The sequence below is a fragment of the Chironomus tepperi genome, unplaced genomic scaffold (genome assembly GCF_022539635.2).
Source record: "Chironomus tepperi strain 1889 unplaced genomic scaffold, CSIRO-AGI_Ctep_v1 contig_382, whole genome shotgun sequence".
Classification (NCBI taxonomy): Eukaryota; Metazoa; Arthropoda; class Insecta; order Diptera; family Chironomidae; genus Chironomus; species Chironomus tepperi.
The window spans coordinates 134,101-159,765 of record NW_027226504.1 but is presented as its reverse complement, the minus strand read 5'-3'; the positions used below and the strand labels follow the sequence as shown (position 1 = coordinate 159,765).

The 25,665-nt window shown below is 31.0% G+C and overlaps 5 protein-coding genes across 7 annotated transcripts in view; 2 read left to right on the top strand and 3 right to left on the bottom strand.

Moving 5' to 3' along the window:
* Positions 1 to 15,008, top strand: part of LOC139096280 (uncharacterized) — a 44,241-nt gene extending 29,233 nt beyond the window's left edge. Inside the window, exons 6-11 of the mRNA XM_070647975.1 lie at positions 742 to 1,576; positions 8,402 to 8,661; positions 9,008 to 11,187; positions 11,656 to 11,745; positions 11,832 to 12,063; positions 12,127 to 15,008. Coding sequence (XP_070504076.1) covers positions 742 to 1,576; positions 8,402 to 8,661; positions 9,008 to 11,187; positions 11,656 to 11,745; positions 11,832 to 12,063; positions 12,127 to 12,489 — 3,960 coding nt within the window. The 3' untranslated portion in view covers positions 12,490 to 15,008. The remainder of the gene's footprint in view (positions 1 to 741; positions 1,577 to 8,401; positions 8,662 to 9,007; positions 11,188 to 11,655; positions 11,746 to 11,831; positions 12,064 to 12,126) is intronic.
* On the bottom strand, positions 2,069 to 3,445 carry LOC139096281 (uncharacterized). 2 transcript variants are annotated; one of them, XM_070647976.1, is made up of 3 exons: positions 3,326 to 3,445; positions 2,552 to 3,016; positions 2,069 to 2,489 (listed from the first exon to the last, which is right to left on the bottom strand). In XM_070647976.1, exons 2-3 carry the CDS (start codon positions 2,990 to 2,992, stop codon positions 2,244 to 2,246), a joined length of 687 nt encoding a protein of 228 aa, XP_070504077.1. In that variant the 5' UTR covers positions 2,993 to 3,016; positions 3,326 to 3,445; the 3' UTR covers positions 2,069 to 2,243. The 2 variants fall into 2 exon arrangements, with proteins under 2 accessions (XP_070504077.1, XP_070504078.1); XM_070647977.1 differs by lacking the exon at positions 3,326 to 3,445 and adding an exon at positions 3,307 to 3,325.
* Positions 15,009 to 17,183: 2,175 nt separating the features above from the next.
* On the bottom strand, positions 17,184 to 19,067 carry LOC139096296 (RWD domain-containing protein 2A). Its single transcript, XM_070647996.1, has one exon. It carries the CDS (start codon positions 18,099 to 18,101, stop codon positions 17,220 to 17,222), a length of 882 nt encoding a protein of 293 aa, XP_070504097.1. The 5' UTR covers positions 18,102 to 19,067; the 3' UTR covers positions 17,184 to 17,219.
* Positions 18,135 to 24,397, top strand: clos (closca; the record flags this gene model as incomplete). The annotated part of the gene is made up of 5 exons (XM_070648001.1): positions 18,135 to 19,046; positions 19,104 to 19,281; positions 19,340 to 22,044; positions 22,102 to 22,256; positions 22,512 to 24,397. Coding segments are annotated over 5 exons (5,763 nt in total), but the record flags the coding sequence as incomplete, so codon positions are not given.
* Positions 24,398 to 24,452: 55 nt separating this feature from the next.
* LOC139096295 (lactosylceramide 4-alpha-galactosyltransferase-like) lies at positions 24,453 to 25,624 on the bottom strand. 2 transcript variants are annotated; one of them, XM_070647995.1, is made up of 3 exons: positions 25,148 to 25,299; positions 24,909 to 25,074; positions 24,453 to 24,847 (listed from the first exon to the last, which is right to left on the bottom strand). In XM_070647995.1, the coding sequence occupies exons 1-3, from the start codon at positions 25,164 to 25,166 to the stop codon at positions 24,493 to 24,495; spliced, it is 540 nt and encodes a 179-aa protein (XP_070504096.1). In that variant the 5' UTR covers positions 25,167 to 25,299; the 3' UTR covers positions 24,453 to 24,492. The 2 variants fall into 2 exon arrangements, with proteins under 2 accessions (XP_070504096.1, XP_070504095.1); XM_070647994.1 differs by having other exon boundaries at positions 24,909 to 25,624.
* Between the last annotated feature and the right edge of the window lie 41 nt (positions 25,625 to 25,665).

The window sequence follows — 25,665 nt, the reverse complement described above, 5'->3', positions numbered from 1 at the left end:
ACTGTTAGAAACTCATAGATATATCCGGTAGTCATAAACATAAGTAGCCGTGCCGACACTTTTATTCAGGCTAAGAAGAAAGACTTTATTGCAAAAGTATGAAGAAGAAACTCTCGACTTGTCGGATGCGTCTGATATTAATTTTTCTATATGAACGAATCAGCATAACTTTTTAACATAATCTCTTCATTCTTCATCTTTCTTTTACTTCATGCTATTTAAACGTAATTCTTACAGAAACAGTGTGCTGATCATTTACGTTTTGCATGTCCATTTATTGTTTTTTGAGACAATTAGTAAAATTTTTGATGGATTTTAACTTTAAAACAAGATTATTTGTTGACAAATTGACCTTAATAAGGCATCAAAAAGCTCTTAATATTTCAAAAGGTATTAAACATTAAAAGCTTATTCTTTCCAGAAATATCAAATATGTACATAATTTAAATCGGAACAGCATTAAATTTCTTACTGGATCTTAAATCTGAACATGCTTTCGTGATGAAGCAACTTATATCTTTGTTTTAGTTAATTTATTTCGTTAAATTTACAAATTAATGAATGTAAATTATTAAATATGTATGCTAATGATGCATGTTGATTTATATGCGAAAATCTGTACTCTTCTATATTCATGTGCAAATTATTATAATTTTGCATCATTATTTATTTTTATTAAAGCTTTTATGAAATGTATTGTGTTAACTAATTAAGACATTTCTTTATCTCTTTGAATTATAGGATATCATGAATAATCCATTTGGTGAAAACACTTACACGGGCAAAAGCACAGATTTTGCTGATCTAGTTACGAGTTCATTTGAAAACATATTGACAAATGATCTCAACACCTTAAACAATAACTCGATCAACAATGGAACACATAATGATGACTTTTTAATGCAAGTCGTCGAAAATACACAAAATTTCCAACCGCAAACAGATGAAAGCCGTTTTACATTGAATGACGATAACAATAACAGTAATAATAATTCAGACTTGGGTCCAGAAACGAATGTTGATCCTCGAGATGACTATTCTCAAAATGAAGAACTAAATGAAGCCGCTGGCGGTGAAAAAGAAAAGATTCAAACAGAACCTAAGGAAACTGATGATCTTAGTGGACAAGTGCCAGATATCTGCTCTGATTATAATGATTTTACTGGTGCTTATGAAGATGATCCAATTGAAGAAAAAGAGAATGATGATGATTCTAAGGAGAATATTGAAAAAAGTGATCTTCAAGACGCAATTGATGCAGGAGAAATAGCTTCAAATGATAATCTTATTACTGGATTCGAACGTGGCATTGATCAAGTATTAAACGATATCCGTAATGATTCCATAAGTTGCGAGAATGATGAAGACAATTTCGTTTGTGAAGAACATCTTGAGCAACATCAACAACAGTTTATTTCATCTCCACTTGAAAATATCAGTGAAAATGTCCATCTTGAATCAGAAGAAGTTGATCATGATGAATTAATGAAATCGCCTATTGAAGAAGAATCGATTTGTGCCAATGAAGTAAACGAGGAAGTTGCCATTCAACAAGAAGAACAACCATTAATGACAGGTGAGCCTAAATTCTACATTTTTCATTTTCCTGTGATCATGGTTCTGTAAAATCAAAATGGGAAAGTTGATTTATCAAAATTTATTACTTTTTTATGTCCGGGATTTTTTTTTTTTTGGCAAACTCTGTTCGACGAGAATTGACATGTCATGACCAGTAACCTTGTCGGTCGACAACAAAGAAATTAAATTAAGATGTAAAAATCCAATTACCAAGCGATAACGCTGTAAATGGCAAAATCGAATATCTTTAATTGAGTCTAACTTTGCCGACAAAGAGCTAGAACAATTTTCGAAAAAAAAAGTATCTGTAAACAACGTCGTTCCTGATTGTACTAAATATTGTATGACGAATATTTCGAGTGGTGAAAATTTTAAAATCTTTATTTGTTTTTATGTCCATAAGCTGTAAAAATATTATTTTAATTCCTCATTTACTGACTGTGGACAATAAGATTGATATTTTTCAATAATTTAAGTAAAATCCCAATAATTTGCATTATCAACAGGCAATTTAAAAAGGTTCTTAGATTTTATTAGTTATAATAATGTCACAAATACTACAAATATGTTAAAAATACAAGAAATGATTTCATTGGGTTTTTGATCGATGCTCGCAATTTCATTTTTCACTTCATTTGATCACACTTCAAGATTATCTGGAAAATTTATTCCTCATCCTTTTCCTCAGCCTTATTCATTTTGGCTTTGATGTATTTTTCGAAAGCTTCGCGTTTTTCTTCTGGTAAATTCTCCCATCGTCGTCTCCAGTCTTCGCGCTTAAGTAAGAATGCATCAACTTGGGTACGAACTTCTTCTTCGACATTGTCTTCACTGTATGGAGTTCCATCTCCTTGTGTTGGAATTTCAATTAATTCAGGAATTTCGGGGAAGTCGATAAAGTCAGCATCATCCTTGTAAAAAAAAATTTCTTAATTAATATAACATGATGTTGATAATTAAATAAGTGCCTTACGACATTCTCGTATGCGGTAGCAGGTGCAAAACGAATTGCGATAAAGTCGCTAATTTTTTCGCGGAGAACTTGTGGAAGATTTTCAATGATGGCATCAATTTCATCAACATCATTTTCTTGGGATGTAACGAGAACTTTAAGTTCTGGGAATCGTTGATAAAGATAGTCACGCAACTTAATACGATCTCCTTCGTCCATGCTTGCAATACGGCTATGAATTCTAAGTTTAACACTGTCAGGGATGTGTGAAAGGCGATCATAAATGACTCTTTCAAAGGTTTCGCGTTCTTCTTGGTTCATTGACAACCATTTTTGCTTCCATGTTTCTTGTAATTGAACATACTTGTCGAGACGTTCCCTCATGAATTCTGGAATGTCATCTACATCGTAGGCGCTAGCAGAGGCAACGAGTGCCAATGCAATGATCAGTACGGCTTTCATTTCCAAGTGGCTTTATGAGTTGATCTAAAAATAAAGTAGTTATAGTTTTGGTTCTGTATGGCATTGAATTTTATAGGGATTATTATGTTCTTTGGTTTTAGGTATTATTGTCTATTTTATTCACTGTTAGGATTGGGGTTCTGAAGCTAAGTTCACTGAGTATATATTGCACTTTTTTGAGAATTAATTAAACTTTCAAGTTCAACAATAATTGATAAGAAAATTTCAAATAAATTCCAAGAATCCAGTCCAAAAATATTTTCTCTTCCAAATAAATTCCAAGAAAAAATCACAAAAAATAAATAAATTCTTACACAATATCAAGGCACTTACTTTGAACGAAAATTGTCAAAAAACTAAGTCCACATCAACCAGAATACTTCAATTTATAGTAACACAAAGAGACAAACAGTGTTTTAATGTCAAACTTTTGGTGATATGATAAAAGAACAAGCATATACGAATATATGATAAGTAAAACTGTTCAATATGAGACAAATGTCTGATAGGAATCTTAATTTAATTTGATTTCAATTTTCATTATGGCTAAAAATATATGAAAGACTTATTCCATGTATTTGATGGTATTTACATCATACAGGAAATTTGTCATTGTGCTTTTTCTAATTAGGAACTTTGTATTGCAAAAAAAGAACATTGTTGGGAAAGTATGTAAGATATTTGATAGCGTTAAATTTCATAGACAGATTTTTGACGCCACACAGTCAGAAGCGAATTTTTTTGTTCCTTATTTTAACCAAATTTGGATAAAAAGGAAAACTCGCAGACTGCTCAATGATTTTATATCTTTTCATCCCAAAATATATGCAATTAAATAAATTAAATGAGATATAAAATATTTTTGACAACTGTGGGAAGCGGCTTTAATTTTTGACGCCTAGTAAAATGATCCATTTTGAATTGATTCCATAATAATTTATATTTTCATTATTAATGAAAAAAGAAATTGGATATAATTTAAATATCACTTCGTGGGTGCATGAATTCGCAGCACACGACCTTTTATGTTCATATCTTGAAATTCAATTAAGCTGAGGGGAACTCCTTTCATTTCGATAATATTTGACTTTGCAAGTTTAATCATTAATTTTTTTGAGGGTTATATGTAAATGACGTAGATTAAAACTGAGATCCGTTTACTTTCTATAACTGTTGTGGCAACTTGTGTGTCGCGACACATTGATGTGTCATTAAAGATTTCAAATTTTAAGACTAGAGGAAATTTTTAAGCTCAATATCCAATATAATGATGAAATGATTTAGTAAATTGCACGAACAGCACAAGGAGTTTGCTAGGGTGCCACTATGTCATTGTATTAACGGTAAGACTAGAAATTATCCTGACGACGACGTGACAGCTAATTTCGTCATTGTGACGACCGAGCTGATGTGCCTCAAAAGAATCCTATGATCAAACTGTGTCGTGACACAAAAAAGGTTGCACACCACTGTAGTCTGTACAATATGACATGGACTGGGTCTGCATTGGATATTGCTAATAAAAGAAAATTTTCGGATCTTAATTCAAGAGTCAATTCATGCTGACTTATTCATTATCCATACTGCTTGTTTGCTCACTAGTGAATCGCAGACCATAGTTTAATGAAAGGAACTGTTGGATATGCAATAATGTGCGTAAATTGCAGAAAAATGCGAATTTATTTTAGTTTTTGTTAAGTTTTTCCTGTAAACTCTTATTTGCTGGGTGACGGACGGAACAACATAGTGTTTTGAAAGTTGACAGACATTCTATATCGAGAACTTTTATCTAAACACGACAGTACTTGACAGCACTAAAATTAAATTGAAATTCGATTGCATTAAATTAATTAAATCATCCACGAGCAACACGTTTTAAAAATATCAAAAAAATAAAATTATTAGATCATATTTCCTCTATTGTGTTTACAAACTGATACAGTAAAATTATGAGAAAATATAGCCACAGCATGAAACTATTAAACGAATCGATTTGTTGCCGTAAAAAATCTCAATTTTTTTCGTGGCTCCATGATACAAAAAACAGCCAATTGTGAACAAACTTGTGTAGAATATTTATTGATTATTATTCTCTACATTTTTCTTATTTTTCACCTACATATGTACATGATTCTTTATTGTTACTATTATTGATGCACGGCAGTTGTTATAAATTAAACCTTAACAAAAACATGAACATAATAATGTGTTGAAAACGTGCTATATATGCTTTATACCTATTAAGACGATCAAAATTGGGATTTGAAAATGAGTGTTCAATAGCACCTGATTTAAGCGCTTTATTGATGGAATCCAATGAATTTAAATTGACTGGTCATTTTCCTAAGATGACGAATATCTATCGGGGGATTAAGGTTTGACCATTTGTGACATATTTCTCGCTCTGAAAATATTACGAAAGTGGAAAGAGACCCATAAAATGCCATACATTTCGTAAGTCAGGTCAGTTGACATTTTTAAGTCTTAATATTCTTCTAGCTTATTATTGTCCAAACTGTGTGCCGCAATTTTTTAGAAATGCCATGAAACGAATGCCGTGTGCGGTTTTGGTTGTGGCTAATTTTTTGAGTTTTTTTTCCTAATCCATGCAGAAAAATACCAAATGAAAATTTCAGAAATCTTCAATTTTTCGTCTTAATTTAGCATTTTAATGTCACGGAACCTATAATTTTGAGAGAATCAATGTTAAAAGACTACCAAGGTGTACTGTTAAGCAAACACATTTGGACAAAATTGCTCTAGCTTAATTAATTTATATCCGCACAGACAAGGAGCATGCTCTATAGAATACTCACATAATTGAGCATGCTCAACTAAATTGATTGAGTTTATTCAGGAGCATGCTCAATTAAGTGAGTATGATCATTGGATATATCATAGGGATATCCGTCAAAAAATCGAACCAATTTTCCAAAAATCATTCCAAAATCGGACATATGGACAGAAATAAATTAATATAAATTCCAGTTGAAGTCCGTTAATGAAAAAACATGGAAACAAATGTTTTGAAACAATCAAAAAAATATCAAACGATATGCATGTTAGAAAAGGAATTTACAGGCATCAAATAAAAAAATTTATCTTGTGTAAAACATTCCAAAAAACAAAACTGATTGGATGTGACATAATACTATAAATATAGACATTGATAATCCAGTTTGTCTCTCACATGAGAATCAAGACAGCATCATACGTGTTTATGTCGACCGACTGACCATATGATTTTACGGATTAAAAAAAATAATGTCTGATAAATTGGCATAAATTTCTTATAGAATGGAAATGATGTCATGAATACAATTTTCTCTATAAATGTCAGCCATGAATGGAAACTTTCTATGTGTTAATCTCTACAGAGAAAATAAATAAGAATTTTACAATTGAGATCTGATTAAATCGATAATTTATTTATTCCAATTTATTTCCTTTGAACTCAATGCAATCTCGAAAAGTAATTTCCATGTCAAAAGTCATTGTGAAGAAAAAAATGAAAATAATTGAAAAGATACAGCAGAGAAAGATACAGAGGGATTTCTTGTTGCTTTTTTTTCTCTCATTCTATTTCACTTGTCATATGAAACTTAATTTATTGCACAATGAATCTCATGAAATAGTCAGAATCTCTTCATAAAAGCGGACGGAAAGAAACCATTTTATAGTATGCCAATGAAATATAATCTGTGCATTATTCTATTTTAAAAATTAAATTATTAAGCTCTCGTAGGAATTGAAACAAAAAATAACGTTCATGAAAAATTCAAAAAAAGAAATTAACGGTCATAAAAAAATCAAAAATATTTGAACCGGTTCAAAAAATTCAAATTCCATCAAAGAAATCAGAGAATGCCTTGACAATTAATTAATTTAATTAACCAAAACATTATAATAGGTAAGGTACAAAGTCGTAATATGAATTAAGTTAGAAAATAACAAAAAAGTTGAAAGTAAACAAAAAGCTTTCATTAAAACCTCTCTAAAATGAACATGTGAAATACAGAGGTTCTAATTGTAGTTAAATGAAAATTTCTTTTAAGTTCTTGTACAATTAAAAAAATAATTTTCCTAAGTTCTTATTATTTTACATGTTTGAAACATAATACAATTAATAAATAGTGTAGTGGTGCATCAGTGGATCATAAAGATTAATTGATAAAAGGTGAAATAAGTTGTGAAAAATGCTAAGAAAATATTCCGGTCATAAAAAAGGGAAGAAAAAATCTGAAATTGTTAAAGAAAAGAAAGAAAAAAAATTGTAGTAAAATAAAACGTGAATCAATAAGCAGGCTGTTCACAGATTTACGCGTTTGACATTCGTTTATTTTATTCAGATTATAGGATCGAATTTATATTCAAGAAAAAAAAACGGCTTCTTTTCTGTTGTGTATAAGGTTATGAAATTATGAAATATACATAAGCGAATTGTATACATATATTTAACACAGTTATCCTAAACTCGATTTCTTATTTGCATTATGAAAAAAAAGAGAAGCAATAGTGTAGTAAAGAAAATAGAGAGAAGAAGAAAATATATCCCACACTTTTCGAAATAATAACATACACATTATACATAAACAGCAACTAGACTAAAAAAATATGTTAAATGCAAATTAATTTGATTAACTTTCGCGAAGGAGGAGGCATCATTTCATTTCATTTCATTTTTTTGTATGAGAAATTTTAGTCACAGTAGAGCGAGTAGTCGGGTATATATACGCATGCAAGATTCATGCAGAGAAATAAAAGACCGAATAAAGATGAAAAATTTATACATAAAAAAGAGAAGTTAAATGATGTTGTGTAAAGGAAAATAAGGTGCTAAATTTAGAATAATTCTCGATGATTCTATTTCTGTGTTCTACTTGCTTCTTATTTTTTTGTCACTCTTAATGCTGAGAGCATTTACTGTTCTTATGTATGTTGAAATTTTTACATCATGGATATAGTCACGTTATTATTATATTCAAAGGAATAAAAGTTTGGTGAAGTGTTAAGTAGGTTTAATTAAATTTACATGAATGGACACATACTTCAAACATTAGAATTTTAATGTTCATGATTACATTCACATTATCCCAAATACATCTCAGATGATTGCACAATTCGGTTCCCATTTATTTTAAGACAAATCGTAAAATAAATCAGCGAAAGTAATTTTGTATAAAGTGAGATAAGGTTTAGTCCATATACGTGCATTCATTAGACTTGGCAATTTTTTATTGTTGAACAGAAGATTAGTTGAATTCCATTAATTTGAATAAATTATAATTTCCCATTAATAAAAAATTATATATGCGATATAAAAATTAAGACAAATCTGTGCTACAACTCGTGCACGCTGGTATTTTAAGACAAAAATGTTAATGATGCTGATGTTATTGCTACTTTTAGACCTTGAAACAATTGAAACTGCGCAAGAAGTAGTAGAAAGTGACAGCTCAGACGACGAGTGGAATTACCGAAAAGTGGAGGATAACAAAGAGGTTGATTCTATACAAACCGAAGAAGCGCATACTGAATTTTCACAACAAGAAGAACAAGACGAAATCGTTGAGTCATCGATTGTTGAAGAAGAAGAGAAATTAGTCGAGGAGGAAGAAAAAACTGCTCCGATAGAAGTTGCCGACCATATCGAACAGCTAGAAGAAAATGTAAGTTTATTTAAATTCATGAAACATATCTACAAAAGCATATACTTTTTGCTTTGAGTAAATAGCAGCAATTTCTCAATTTTCGCAAAACTCATGCGTTTATCTAAGATTATTTTCGTGCGCCTGGAAGATTATCTTCCTTGCGTGCATATCTTGTCAAAATTAAGATATAGTATATTATTTGTCTTGCAAAATACGCTTAAATTTATTTTAAGCCTGTTTTGTTATCTGTGAGTGACATTCTCTCTTTAGTCATCTTCGTAAAATATTTTGTTTAGTTTTATCATTATTCTCATTTGTCTTCTTTTCCTTTCTCTCTCTTGTATTTCTATATACAAATTTTTAGCTGGCTGAAAGTGATAATAAATATATTGAGGAACAACTACAGGAAGAAGAACATCAAGAGCAGTATCAACAAGAAATTGTAGAAGAAATTATTAAGCAAGAAATTGTTCAAGATCAAGAAACAGTTCCAGATCAAGAAACTGTTCCAGATCAAGAAATTGTTCAAGAACAAGAAATCGTTCAAGATCAAGAAATTGTTCAAGAACAAGAAACTGTTCCAGATCAAGAAATCGTTCAAGATCAAGAAATTGTTCAAGATCAAGAGGTGTTGATTGAGCCATCGATTGAAATTGAGACTGATAAGGATATTTTACAAGAGAAGATTGAGCCAGTCGAAGAAGAGAGACACGTTTTAGACGACATTGAGAAAGATTTGGAACTTGAAGTGGATAGTGAGGATACTAATGATATGGATTCTCAATTAAATCCAGAAGCAAAAGAATTCGTTCCCTTGTCACCAGTAAGGAATGAATTTTCTTCACCGCCTCCTGAAAGTGTTCGAAGTCCATTCATTAATCAAATTTTGAGTGGGCTTGGAGATGCGGTCGTTTCTCAATCTCCAAGAAAAGGCGATATTCCAGTCATGGAAGATGTTCAAGTCCCCGAAGAAAATATCTTTGAAAAAGAAGCTGACGAACGTGCGCATGAAATTAATTTATCTGATGATAATTTCCAACGTATTGAATCGCCACAAGAAGAATTGAATTTGAAAGAGGCAATGCAAACTGATGATAAGCTTGAACAAGGCTACAAAGATGATTCACAAGGTTTCTTTGAAGAAGAAAAAATTCCAACTGGCGACGAATATAAAGAACTTGAATCCTCTTTCGAACAATATAGTAATGGCTTCCAAAGTAAAATTGATGATCCAATGAATCGTTCATTTTACGAAGGTCGTGACAATGACATTCTTGCTGATCCCGCAAAGAGTATTTTAAATACAACACAACCGCTTTCCGAGGATGAAGATTCTCATGTCAAAGAGCAACAAGTACAGGAAGATATTGTTTTAGAAAATAACGTAGAGGAAGAACCAAAACCAGTAGAAGAAGAAGAAATTGATTTCTTAGGAAGCAGTCTTGAACCAGTGAATGAACAAATTAATTTAGTCAATGAATTCGAGACATTAGTATTGGAGAAAGAACCAATTTCACAAATGGAATCTTCCGATAACTTTGAAGCTGAAAAGTTTGTTGAAGAGATTAAAGGCATTAATGAGAATTTCAATAAATACGTTGATACAGAACTTTCGCCAACAATTCCAGAAGCTGTTTCTAATGTGATTCAAACTGTTGAAGAGACAATCTTTGCAACACATACAACAATGAAGCCAATTGAAGACACAATTCTCGATACATTTATTACCGAAACATCACAAGTTTCGAACTTAGATGTTGTAACAGAACAGAAACAATTTTTCGAAGAGGAATCAGAGATTATTCAACAGGAAATTCAACAAGAAGTCGAGCCAGAATTTGAGATCAAAGAAAACATTCCTGAAGTGTTCGAGCAAGTCCAACAAGAAGAATTAATTCCTACAATGGAAGCACCAGCACATGAAGTCACTCCATCACCAGAAGAGAAGTTGCTTGTTGAAGAGCCTGTTGTCGAAGAGAAGTTGCCTGTTGAAGAGCCTATTGTCGAAGAGAAGCTTCCTGAAATTGTTCCAGAAGTCCAAGAAGAAGAAAAAGTCGTTGAACAAGAAGATGCCAAAATTGAATCGAACGTTGAAGAGATTGTTGCTGCTGCTTCTGTCGGAATTGTTGCCGCTGCTCTCGGAACCGCAGCTGCTGTTTCTAAGAAACCATCCACAACTTCCACAAAGAAACCAGAAGCAAAGAAAGCAACAGACGTTAAAGCTAAAGCTCCTTCAAAACCGGCTGAAGTCAAGAAAACAGATCTTAAACCAAAAACTGCTCCCACAAAACCAAGTCCAACAAGTGCAAAACCACCATTAAGCAAACCAGCCCCAGCAAGACCAGCATCTACGTCTACTACTGCCGCAGCTCGACCAAAATCAGCATCAACACTTCCTCCAGTTACTAAAAAGGCAACGCCTCTCTCTACATCTACTCCAAAACCAACGGAATCTAAACCAAAAGCAGATCCTCCAAAACCAGCATCTAGACCAGCATCTACAATAACAAAACGACCAATGACTGCGAGTGCACCGGCTACAAAGTAAGTATTTTTTTCTTCTTTGTTTGTGGTTTTAAATTTTATCTTAACAAAATTTATCATTATTGTAGTAGACATTCTTTCAAGTAGATCTGCAAGTTTTCTATATATACAAATATCATAACCAACCCATACATAACCACAAGATTATTATATTTTCACCAATTTTCTAATTATTTTTTGATCATCATCTACTATTTAACAAGATTTTTTATTTTGGTTCAATTATGTTGTGGATCGCATAACTATTTTCTAAAAGTAGAACAGAAATGCACTTAATCACACCATTCAAAAATAATTGATTCTCTGGCACAAAGAAATGCAATATACTTAATTTGAAATTCATCTCATTCATCATACAAATATTTGAATTATTAGCAATTATGACTCATTGTATTAAGTAGCAATTTGTGACTCGTAATAACATTTAATGAAGCAATATTAATTTTTGATACAATTATTATTTTAAAGGCCAGCACCACCAAAACCAACAACAGAAGTTAAACCAAAAGTAAATGGAACAACTGAGCGAAAGCCTTTATCGTCGGCTCCAATAACAAGGTAATTATACTTAATATATATTTTTTTACAGCTTCATCTTTATGGTTTTCCTAATTAAATTATTTGTTTTTTTGTGCTTTATATAGAGCCCCAGCAAAACCAACAAGTTTAACAGTGAAATCAGCTTCCGCTTCAACCACAAAATCGCCGTCCGCTACAAGACCAGCGGCTAGACTTTCTTTATCGTCTGCTGAAAAAACAGCTAGTTCTCCATTAAAGGAAAAATCATTAAACAAGTCATTATCGGCAACAACAACCGCAAAATCTCCAAGAACGATTACAAGTACTTCCACTACAAAGACAACATTAAAGACAGATGTAAGATTTATTAAATAATATCTGAATTTTGATGAAATAATAATTTTTTATATTTTATTGTAGCTTAAATCTCCATCGGCTCCAAGACCAGCAGTTGGTGTAGTAGGAACAAAGAAACCATTGACAGCAGTCAAAAAAGTATCTCCTACAACAGAAAAGACATCAGCAACATCGACTGTGACAAAAAAGCCTGCGACAAAAACGTCAGCAGCATCAACTGTTAAGAAGACCACAACAACAACTACAACAGTTATAAAGAAGAAGGTCGTTAATGGAGATATTGTAGAGGAGACAAAGAATACAACAACAACAGAATCAGCCGAAGATGTTCCAGCTCTTAATGGACATCATATGAATGGAAATGCAGAAAATGGCGTTAGTCATGAGAATGAGCAACAGGCATTGATTGAGCCGACAGCAAATTAAGCACCTCAAGAATTTCGAATATATTTAATATATGCACGCACATAAACACACATACACACACGCGCGTTTTTGAATGAGAAAGAATATAATAGGAACTGAATCCTTGAAATGAATTGCTAAAAGTTTATTTTTATTTTATTATTTATATATTTCATCATCGAGGATAAGGAAAAAAAAAGCACACAAACGAATGCGCTAGTGCGCATGCATAAAGTCACGACAAATCTCGTTTGATTTAAAATTTATTGAAATTAAGATGTAGATTTGATGAAAATTGAGAAATTAGGAAAGGAAATTCTCAATTTGAATCGACATTCCGTAAACGGAATGAAAAAAAAAATAACAATAATTTTCCTTTAAAAACTTGTCTGTAAAGCAATTCATTTCCTTAATATTCCAATAACGAGATAAATCTAAAAGGATTCAGTTCAACGAAAACGAATCAAAATCAACTCTTTTTAAAGAATAATAATTTTAGTACTTTTTTAAAGCAAAAAAAAATCTCGTTTTTTGATAAAATCTTTTTTTATTTTGTTAGATGACATGAGTGATACAAAGTTTCTTATCGTTGCGTGACAATCACACATGTTGCGCCACATAATGATCGAATACTTTTTACATGCAATTAAAAAAACTACAAGGACTAATTACTAGTGACTTTTTGTGATTGAATTAGTGACCAAGAAGCTTTGTATTGCTCATGTATTAAACGATAAACTTACTTTTTTTAATAATTTCGTTTTTAAAATGTCTGTAAAGAAGCAAAACATTATGTTTAAAATTTAATTCAGTTTATAATTATACAAAAACACAAAAAAATAAGCTCGTTTTATTCTTTTCCTCAAAAAAAAATATCAATAATATTTCTTATTCTCTATATTCTGATTCATCAATGTTTTCTTGTCTGTTGCATGAAATCCCCCATTAAGCTATAATATCACTTATTAATTACATGAACCATAACTTATCACATGTTTACATTGCTAGCTCGAGAAAAGGATGATAATAATAAAAAAAATATTTGTGAAGAATTTTACTTCAATTCCTATGCAATGGAACAGGACTTTTTGAAGTGACTGATTGCTTTTTATATTGATAGTTGTGAATCATTTCTGTGGTCAGAAATTTTACAGTTTTGATCAACTTCAAATGGTCTTGTGTCCGTGCATAAACAGATATAAAGAATGAATAAAGAAATGATTTATGCTGACAATAGCTTGTTATTTTAGATTCAGTCTGTTGTCAACACAAATCATCACCATCACTCATTTATTTACATTTTCATCTCAGCATTCAAATTGAAAATTGAATGTTGGCGATGAGGAAATAACATTTAAAATATACACAGAATAAACACACGCATGATTTAGAAATTATTAAATATAGTAAAATAGAGAGTAAGAATGTCGCCTTTTTATACTTTTTACTTTTTTTTTGAAGAAGGAAATGTGAAGATGATAAAATTATTAATAATATTAACCGTGATTTAAAAAATTGTTTAGTTTTTTAAAAGTGGATAAAAATTTATTTCAATTCTATTACTATAAGAATGAGACGAAAAAAAGAAAAATACATTTTGATAGTTATGGAGCATTGGAAAGCTTGTTTTCCAGTTATGACGGAAAAAATTCGCATTTTTTTATTGCTTTTTTAAATAATTTTAAGGTGAATGAGAAAGGAAATATTGAGAAATGATAATCAATAAAAGTACTTTGTTAACCCAATAATTTCTTCAAATGAGTAGTAAAGGAACTTGAAGGTGAATTGAAGTTATGATCCATAATTGGATCAATCTTAGACCATCAAATCACTTCCATTCACCTCCAAGTCCTAAACTAATTGTAAAGAAAGGATCATAGACATTAAATCGGAAAGTGCGAAAAGTCAGTCATTTGAAACTGATGATGACTGGATTTATTATATATTATTGAAATATTAGGATACATTTTTTTACATTGAAGCAAGGTTCTCTTATATGAGAAGCATTAGCTTGATAAGTCATAATTGCTATTTTAAATTATTTAATAACACGATGAAGGAAATAACATTATTATATATGAGCTTAGGAAACAAAAAAAAAAATTATGGAAAGAGCTACTTCAAGTTTATTTAGGCATGCTGCTTTATGGATAAAATTTCAATCATTTCACTTCCATTAAAAAATTGGAAGTTGATAGAATTTGATAAAGGGCATGAATGAGAACGGAAATTATTAATTATACATTTTCTTACACATGATACATCATAAACACTTTATTTCTTATTTACTACATTATAGTAATTATCATTATCATTATGATTATCAATTAAACTTTTTTGAAAAAAATTTATGGTATTCTTTCCAACAACAGAATTATAATAGATGAAGATGGACGTAGATTCACGTTCAATCGAGATACAGAATAAAATATTTACCTAACTTTATCTATTAAGTATCATCCCTCTAAAATCCTCCATCCTATTTGTATTCAATATGAAAAAAAATGATGAAAAATCAAATAAAAATCTGGTAAAGTTAATCATATGTAGTCATTATTATTTTATTTTCAGTTATTATCGTTTTTGATTTTTTATTTGCATGCACTTTTTATGTTGAGCTATTTCTAGTGAGGATTGTGAATTCAGGTTTTGAATTGAAACTTAATATTTTGAAACTGATCTTTACAATTGATCCTACTTAAATAGAATGCCTTTAATGGATTTAAAAGCAATTCAAACTATTTTTCGAGTAGGACATTTATCAAATTTAATGCCATAGACCTGCATAGGACACCTAAATTAAGATAATATGATATTTAAAACCTTTGTTGTTCAATGTGTTGCGAAACAGTTGTGAGACACAAATAAGATTGTGTTGCATCGATCTAATGTTGAACGGCGTTTAAGGTCTCGAATTCTAAGACGACTAATATTTTTGTAAGACATCGACTTGCCTTAGCTGTTTCATACTTGACCCCAGTAGTAACATCAGACCAAATTCAATGCAGAACCTGAAATCACATTCCAAAAACTTTAATTACTTTTACACTGCCAACTCTTAACCAAGCATTTGTCTTTTTGATATACAAAGATGTTTAACAAAAAACTAAATAATTATTAGAAAAATTTTTTATGCACGCTTAAATCATGATAATGAAAAAAAAAATCAAAGCTTTTTACTTACAAAAGGAAAATTTTTGTGAAAAATTAATCAAATTTAAAAAAAATCCCACTGAATAAAATATGACCAAAAAATTGCTGTGCTTTATAATGCAGACATAACTTTAGCTTACAGATTTCTCTATAGATGTGACTATGATCATCCGAACAGCAAATACCAGAAGTAGCCCTTTAATGTAGCGAGCCACATTTCACGCCACAAAATTAGTTCAAAATCGACTGTCACGGTGACGTCACAGCAACATTGCGTCTCATCGTTAATGTGGCGACGTAGCGTTATCCTAGAACACGTTGTGTTATTCATGTTGCAAGCTACGATGAAATTTTAATGATGTGCCTTATCAAGTCATGCAATAATTTCCATTTAAAACAGGTATACAGAAGCTTATATGCACAAATTTAATTCATTTTTGTGACATAATGAGACTAAAACTCCCTTCGCAATTTTGCTTCTGCTGTACATTAGAAATTGGTGGATACATTATTGGATGGTTCAATGTCATTTCTGGAATATTTTCAGTTCTTTTGGTTTCAATTTTATTGACTGTAATCTTAACAATTTCTGAAGAAAAACGTGAAGAGTATTTTAGCAAGTTCTTCAAGGATTTAAAAAATCAAACTAATCGACAGGGGACAAATGTGAAGCCTTCAATGGGTATAATTTAACTTTTGAAATAAAGTTCTTATTTCCTAAATTTTCTTATTACAGTTGGAATTTACTTAAACTTAATTACCGGTATTGTGTTCGGAATAATGAATGTTGGGGCAGGAGTGTTGCTGATTTTAGGAGTCCAATCTGTAAATCCATTGTGCCTAAATTTATTCGTGATTATTTCAACAATTTAATTTATTTTTAGAAAAATTGCCAAAAGATGATCCTAATGCTCGTCCTTATGCTTGTATCGATTTTATGGACACTAATAGAAATCATCATTAAACCATTTACTGTATATTTATTAGTAGCGACTGTCATATCCGTTTGTGTTCAGCTGTATTTTGTCCTTTGTATCTATAGCTTATATTTGAAAGTGAAGAATAATAGGGTACAAATAGAATATCCTGTAATTTATATTGCTTAAATTAACGATTTAAACACGTAAAGGAATAAACTGCGGATTGATGTAACGGTAAAAACAATTTAAATTTTAACGACTTTTTGAAATTCAAATTTTGATGTAAAATTTAGTAAATGAGCTCGAATTGAAATATTTTGGCTTGAAGGAAGTAATTCGCATTTTAATCATGTATTTATCTAAGTTAATAGTGGTATTATTTGTGGTTTTAAATTGTTATTATGTTAGATCAAAAAGTAGTGATATTATATATCTTCGTGATCATTTTATAACCAATTTATTGGAAGAAAATCGTGAAAAATTTTCTATGCAACTTACTGATGACATTGAAAAGTCAATAGATCTGAAAATTAATGCATTCCTAAACGAAATCAATAGACCAAAAGAGCGTAAAAGACGTGAAGCTCCAAATGATTTGCTGTTGAATGAAAAACGTAAGTAAAGTTTGTTTAGTATAAAAAATTTATTAAAGATCAGAAATGCATAATTCACGTGGTTTCATTCAAATCCAAATAGTTCCTTCTTCATATAACCTGATTTGTGGCTTTCTAAATACTTAAAGAATGCACTATTATCCATCCTACCAACTTCCTTCTCGTTCTTCTCATTTTCATCAAGCATTATTTCTTGAAAGCCTTTAAATCGGAAAAACTCGTCTGGATCTTCATTAGCTGTTTCTGTTTTGACTATTTTCAGCTTTTGCCAGGCCCATGTTTTTATGTGCTTAACTACATCCTCAACATTCTCACTAATTCCTTCAAAACAAATTACTCCTGGTTTTCCAGACCACATAAAACCGTTCAAGTCATAGTCTTTTGTAAGCTTAATTATATCCTGACGTTTAGTTTTACTGTAAATATGATGTGACCATAGCCATGCTCTTTCCATTAATAGTTTACTATCATCAGCATTATAAGTTTCATCGTGAGCATTGGTATTGCCAGGGATTTGTACTAATTCATTAATATTGTCTTGTAGCCACGAGATAACTTGAAACATGTACGGTTCTGTCTTATCCACTTCCGTTTCAATGTAATTTTCTATTGCACTTTTTAAGATCTTTTCTTGATGCTTTGATAAAATGTCTGTCCTTAATATCAGCATTGGCTGCTCTAAAATTGGATAATTTTTACTAAGAATAACACTCAGTTCTACTTTGATTGTATCCATTTGTAATTTTATCCGATAATCTAACTTTTCTTCTATAATGGAACGTTCGCCTGCTAAGTATGCCTCAATATCATTAATTAAGTATGGATTGTCAGTTTGAAATTCTCCTGGATTTGAATACATTGATTTTAACAGTTCATATTCCTCTAATTGCTTTCTAAGACATTCTCTGGTCATTACCAACTGTATAGCTTCCATTTCTGATGTCATCTGTAATTAAATGAATATTTTTATTTTATAGCTACTGATGTCAACATTTTAAAGGGATTTGAGCGTCGCGGAATCGTTCCAGTAAATTTTCCACAAGACATTTGCATGTTCAAAATTCGTGGAAAAAGCTTTGCTGCTGGTTTGAATCATGGAAAGACTTTGAAGGAAGGAACGGTAGCTGATAACTTTTTGACAATTTTTGAGCGAACCAATGGAACCTTTCACAAAATTCATGAATATAAATCAAAATATTTGTCAAAAATTAAGTGTGAATCTGTCAATGAAGTTGGATATGTTGCTGTATTGAATTCCGTTACTGTACCAATGAAATCTGATGAATTATTAAAAAGTGGATCGTTCGTCTATAAAATTTATTTTGATAAGAACGATGATGATTTTAAAATCACCAAATTACAAACATTTGCGGAATCTAATCAAATTGGTGTTAGTTTATGGTCACGCGATCAGGATTTATATTTAGTTTATTCCTTTAATACAGGAACAAATAGTACTTTAGAGAAATGTACAGTCTTTAAATTATCAGCAAATAACTTCAATCCAATCGATACTTTGCCTTGTCAAAATGCTCGTGTCATTGAATTTTTCACAGTAAATCATCATTTTATGGTCCTTGTCGGAAATTATCGTGAAAATAATGGAACAACAAATGCATTTTCGTCTATAATGAGGTACGATTTGACACAAAGAAGGTTTATTGAGCATCAAAAAATTTATACGAATGCAATAACTGTTGGAAAATATTTCTATCTTGATCATCAAAATCAGCGACAGCACTTCCTGTTTATCGGAAATTCATTTGAAATTGATGCGTATGGAACAATTAACTATGATGTTCTCTCAATAATTTACAAGTGGGTCGATGGATATTTCATTCCACTACAAACAATCAATGTTAAGCAAGTTCAAGCTGTATCAGCTATTTTGGTAAGCTTTAACTGTTTTCTTTAATTCGTCAGTATAAAATTGATTATTGGATTTTAGGGAAAGAACAATGAATTCAATTTGCTCATAACAAGTGAAGATAGTGAAGTTCAAATTTATTATTATGATGGATGGAAATTTCAAGAATCATCGCTAGATTTTACAGGAAGTGCTTTTGGAGCTGGAGTTGTGTCTATTCAAGCTTATGATAATATCATTGAAAATACATCGACAATAGGTAAGAATTAATTATATTTGCCAATGACTGATGAATGTTAACCTTTTATACTTTACAGTCATATCCAATACAAATTCCTACGGAAATCAATGGAATATTTATTCGCCTGTTTATATTAAACGAACTGATGCAACACAGTTAAAGGAAAATATCTTGGGCTGGTGTTTTGATACGCTAGCAAAATTAGATGAATTCAATGTTGAAGAAGCTGATCAACTTTTGAAAAATGCCATCAATATGACCGATCCATCAAATGAAAAAGCTACTTTTACCGGCAATTTGTTCATTAAAAATTCAAAAATTGATGAAATTAATGCAAATCAATTTAAAAGACGAAATTCAGTATTTAACAAAGCAAGCGTTGAAAAAATTAGTGAATTATCGAAACGAGTTGATAAGCTTGGAAAGGACACGAATAAGTTGAAGGAGAAAATTAATTTCACAAAAGCAACAACCAGAATGCGTCGACAAGCTCCAACAGATGATGAACCATTAGTTAACAAACTGATTGTAGATAAATTCATAGACGTAAAAACAATTAATGGGAAGCATATTAGTGACATTGTTTATCAAGATAATCGTCGAAATATCAAAATGAAAAATATCAAGGCTAATGAAATTGGAATTAAGGAAGATTTGTTTGTTAATGGAAAGGTCGACGGAGTTGAAATGTCACCAGATAATGTTTTAATGAATATTCCTGACCAGAGTCTTCGTCCAATGTTTGTTGAAAAATTAAATGTTAGGTCGTTGGATACTTTGAAAGTTAATGATCAATATTTTGATGACTTCTTCAAGCTGTTGAGACGAAAAGTTGACGAAAAGATTCCAAACATGATTCATCAATTGAATGTTGATGCATTGAATGTCAAAGAATTATTTAATGGAGAAAATATCACGGATATATTCATAAACTCTTTGAAGACGGTTGGTCCGCAGTTTATTAATAGTAATGTAAACATACAGAATTTGTACACGAATGGAATAATTTTCGAAAGAACATTAGAAGCCATTTCTAAGATTCCAATCTCACATTTGATTAACATTAAGGATAATAAACCAGTGCAAATTCTTCAAGACGTGCAATTTGAGCAGGATGTTGACGTGAATGATCTTTTGGTGGAGGAGAGGATAAACAATATTAATGTTAGGAATGGAGAACTTCAAGTCATGAGGAAACGTGGTTTAACTGAACAAACAGTAACTGGTGAAAAGCATTTTAACATTGTAAGCTTAAAGGAACCAATCATGCTGAATGGAAAAATCGAAAGTAAAACTTTAGAGAAAATGAATCCAATAGCAACAATTGATAATAATCTTGTGCTGCAAGGTGATTACGTAATAAATGGACCAGTGCTGATAAGGAGATATGTCAATGCTACTGAGAATATTCTAACAAGCGACAATCAATACAGTTTTAGAAAATTAGCAGAAAGTGGATTGAATTTATTCACTACAACATCATCAAATGACAGACTCAATTTCAAGAATGTGTTGGAAGTCCGGAATAATTTTAATGCAAATTCAATTAATGGAAAAGTGACTGAAACATTTGTCAAAACAAATTATGAGGCAGAACAAGTCATAAGTGGAACAAAAACTTTTAAAAATTCACTGTTTGTGAGTCGAGGAACTGTTCAAGCTGATATCATTAATGATGTTGATTTGAGGAGACTAAATCAGACAACATTGAAAAGGAACAATCCAGTTTCTCAATTTATTGATGGAAATATTGAATTTGAACAGATAAGTGTCGATCAAGTCATATCACAAAGGATTAATATGGGCGAAAGAGATGCTAATTTGATATTAAATACGAAAAGGCCGCAAAATATTCAAGAACTTTCGGCTAATTTCTTAAAAGTTAAGGATATAAAAACAACTGTTATGGAACATAAAATTAATGCCAAGATTTTTGGAAGTGATTTGAATTTCCTCATCGATGACTCAATTGCACATGATTCGTTCTTTGAATCATTAATTGCTGCTAAAAGCTTTGGACATCTTAAAGTTGATCATTTAGAATTTGTAGACGGAAATGAATGGAAGTCAATAATTTCAAACTTTAATAACATGATTGTTGAGGAATTGAATGTCACAGACAGTTATGTATTTGATAATATTGTGAGGATTGGAAATCTTCAGGTTCAAGGAACAATTAATGGAGTAAAGTATGAGGATATGCTAAATAATTGGCTTAAACTTGAGGGCGAACAAGTCTTTGTTGTGCCTCAAACATTTAAGAATCTGAAGATCTCTAACGATGTTGCATCCAAGAACGGATTAATTAATAATTTCAATATCGACAAATTAATTAAAGAGTCCATCTGGATTGACGAGCCGATTTCATTAAATACACTTGAAATGACTGGAAAATTAGGAGTCAGAGAAGGAGTTTTCACGCCTTTAATTAATGGTGCAACTTTTGAAGAAAGACTCATCCTTAACAACACAATTCAGCCACAAAAGATGCAGAAAATAAAAATCAACAGTAACGCTCATATTTATGATTTGAAATTTAAGAGGCTTAATGACATTGATCTGGAGGAATTTAGGAACTTCTTTAATGGAGATTTTGAAGGTGCAAATTTGATAATTAGTGGAATTGCTGATTTAAATCATGCAAATATTTCATCTCTTAATAACGTTGTTCTTGAGGAACTTTATCTGACAGCTTGGCTAAGAAATCGAAGGGTTAAATTATTAAGCGATGATATAAGATTCTTTGGAGATGTTGAAATCAGTAACTTTTTGTACATCGATGTAAGTACAGTTTTCATTGAAATTTTCACGTCTATTTAATTAATTGTTTAATCATAGGAATTAAATAAGAAGAAGCTTGATGATACACAGGCTAATTATCTTAGCAAAACACTGGATCAGTATATTACTGGAAATTTAAATATCCTTGGAACTTTAGTTGCGGAAAAGAGTCTTCATACTACGAAAGTCATCGTACCAAAATACATAAAAGTGTAAGTTTGTTTTACCTTTAATATTTCTCATTTACTTAATGGAGCCGACACTGATTTTAAGCAGAAACTATCCAGTTATTGATTAAGAATACTTCTCAACACAAGTTATGCTCAATCAATTTGTTTCTAGATGGAAATTGATAAATTACTGAAAAATTTGTTTTCCTTGATTTTTCAATTCTGAGAAGGAACTGGCACTTTTCAAAATAAACATTTTTCTCAATTCAAATCAAATAATTCCGTTATTTCTTACAGAGACGACCATACGCTGTTGAATATTTCACATTTTGAGAATAATGTTTTGCGGCATAATATTGACCAAGATATTGCTGGAAATTGGAAAATCGGCAGACTGGTTCTCTATGGTGACTTCAATGGACTAATTAATGGAATGAATGTTCAAACAGACTTATTGCATGCTGCTAATTATCATACAGCTGTTGTGACTGGTCATAAGAAATTCAGATCCATGGAAGTACATAATGTTAATACAAGATTTATTAACGATATTGATGTGACTGATTGGATTGAAAATTCTGTAAAAACAAATACAACAGAGCAACAGATAATTAATGGACATGTTACATTCAAGAATACTGTTTATGTCACAAATAATTTACAAGTTCATGGAACTGTCAATGGAATTGACATTAAACCTGAAAATATTTTAACAAAATCTGGAGAACGACAAGTTATTAATGGTGATGTAACAATTAATAATATGCCAAATGGAATAACTGGATTTAAGCAAGTATTTATTGAAAATTTGTCACTCAAAAACGGCATCAATGGAAGAGATTGGAATGAGTTTTATAACAATGCATTTACTAGAGATTCACCATTCATCGATTCAAAGCTGATAACTTTTGAAAATGAATTAAAAATGGAATCAGTTTTGACAGACAACAGCATTTATGGAACTAATATGAAAGAATTCCTTAAAGGATCATCAACCAACAATAAATTGATGAAATTTAAGGATAATATGGAATATTTGACACAAGTTGGAGATGATCTTATGAGAAGTTTAGTTGACAATGTTGTCGAATTGAGTCATTTTGAACATCATCAAACTATTGACAGTAAATATGTGCAGAACACTGTATTATTCTCATTCAGAGATGGACGAGTGACAGAATATGTTCTTGGAATTCGCGGTGGAAGTGAAAGAGAAGTAATAACATTCTACAGATGGAATCCGCAAGATAGACTATTCCATGAAGATAAACAAATAACGCCACAGGGATATAATCCTGATTTATTCCAAACAACTCAATTCCATAAGATTGTTTATGGAGGAAATGATTGCTTGTTCTTGGAAGTTTATGATAAACGAGGTATCGGTTCCTTTGTCCAAGTCTTGCTTCAATATGATCCAGCAATTAAATCATTTAAACCTGTTGCAAATATGAATGGAAAGGAATCAATGACTGCATTTACATGGAGAGATGGATCTACGCCGTGTTATGGCTCAATTCGACGATCATTTGAGAATATATTAATTAATTGTGAGGACAAGCCACAAACAGTAATCAAAACAAGACCAATTAAGCACATTTGGTCTGAGAATAATATTATTGTCATATCCAATGATGAAGATAAAATTCAAGTCTGGTACGAGGATAAATTCTATACACTCCCAACAGTCATGAATCCAGCAAGCTTTGCTAGTGCCATTTACAAGAATAAAATCTATTTGGTTGTGAGATCAGACAAAGCAGACCAGACAGTTTATCGTGGCGATATTAACATCTATGTCAGTCCATTAAATGATATGAAATTCGAGCACTTGCAGAAATTGACTTTGAATATTCCAACAACAGTGAAATTTTCTAAAGCTCCTTCTGGTGACTTATTGCTTTATATCCTTACAAGAGATCCAACAAAAGCTTTAAATATATACACGTATTCTGGAAGTAGCAATTTTGTTGAGATTATTGACGATACAACGATGATACCCGATGCATATGATATGTCAAACATTCAAATCAACAATAAAGTTGAGGTTCTCGCTGTGGCATCAAATGATCATGTCTATGTTCTTCAAGCCGCTCTTGTTCAATATTAATTAAGGTAATTAATTTATGAATTTGTAATGTATAGAGTACAAGATTTTGTACAGTAATTTTGTAGATTTTGCATGCGTTTAATAAAGTTGTTTTATTATTGTTAGTGAATTTAAGTAAGAAGTACGAATTTTGAAGTTTATCACAGCCAGAATTTATTTTCATGTTAATTAAAGTTCAGTATTACTTTCATATACTAACGGACAATACTTTGATGCCAAAACATTAAATGCCACATTTTTTGATTTTGAAATTTTTTTCTTGCTGCTCTGATAATTCCATAAATGTACGTAATATGAGTCTTTTGTTGACTTTAGTACTAAGTCTGTATCAGATTCTCTATAGAACTTATACCATTGATATCCTTCAATAGCATAGCACCTTTCTATTGGAAGAATATCAAAGTTTTCGCATTTTGTGGAATTAAACAAGCTTTCTATCTCACAATATTCTCGTAATACTTTTGTTACAAGTCTAGGTCCAATATCCCAATGTTTTCGGCTGTCGTAAATTTTGATGACTCCACTAAAATTTTAATAAATAATTTTGAGAAATTTTAAAGCAAAAAGAAGGAAGTAAAACTCACTCTATTAGCATATGAATTAATTCTCGTCCCTTTTCGTCACTGACTCTAAGAACTGCACCATTTATACTTTGAAATCTTTTTCGATTCTCTTCCAAGCATGCGAAATTCTTATGCTCGATATTTTTAAGTGGCTCAATTGTGATAACATCCAAGTCTAAATATAAGCCTGAATATTTATATAAAACAGCATAACGAAGAATGTCAGAAAGGTGTGAAACTTGATATGCAGAATTTCTTACATATCCAATATCCATCCATTCTTCTAATGGTGTGTCTCTTGTTAAGTCATTAATATTAAAATATCTTAAATGAATATTTTTGTACTTTAATATTTGCTTAAAGTGTGGCCAATGACGAAGTCGAATATAATTTTCAATTGTTAGAAATAAAACTATAACTTCCTTGTCTGGATTCATATAAGCTGCTGACTCAATTGCACAAGCTTGACGTGCCGTCAATTGATGATCAGTTGAGTTTGTTGTCTCAATAAAGAATATTGCATCATTTATTACTTTTTCTCGAGGAAGTTCACTAAAACTGTCTTCAATTATTATTGCACTATTTTCCTGACATCGTTCCCATTCTGATTTATATTTCGTAAATACTTTGTGAATCCCGTAAAAAAGTAGCAATTTAATTCCGATTAGTATAAGAATTTTTCTATTTAAAAATCTCATGTCTACAGTTCCGTGAAATTAAAGCACGTGTTTATCCACAAAAAGTTTGACTCTAAATGAGTCAGGCAAACGAAAAAAAA

Coding starts and splice junctions, on each gene's coding strand:
- LOC139096281 (XM_070647976.1), bottom strand. CDS start 2,992: ATGAAAGCCGTACTGATCATTGCATTGGCACTCGTTGCCTCTGCTAGC. Junction 2,490..2,551: donor CTACCGCATACGAGAATGTC/GTAAGGCACTTA, acceptor TTTTTTTACAAG/GATGATGCTGACTTTATCGA.
- LOC139096296 (XM_070647996.1), bottom strand. CDS start 18,101: ATGACATCAGAAATGGAAGCTATACAGTTGGTAATGACCAGAGAATGT.
- LOC139096295 (XM_070647994.1), bottom strand. CDS start 25,585: ATGAGATTTTTAAATAGAAAAATTCTTATACTAATCGGAATTAAATTG. Junction 24,848..24,908: donor TTAATTCATATGCTAATAGA/GTGAGTTTTACT, acceptor TTAAAATTTTAG/TGGAGTCATCAAAATTTACG.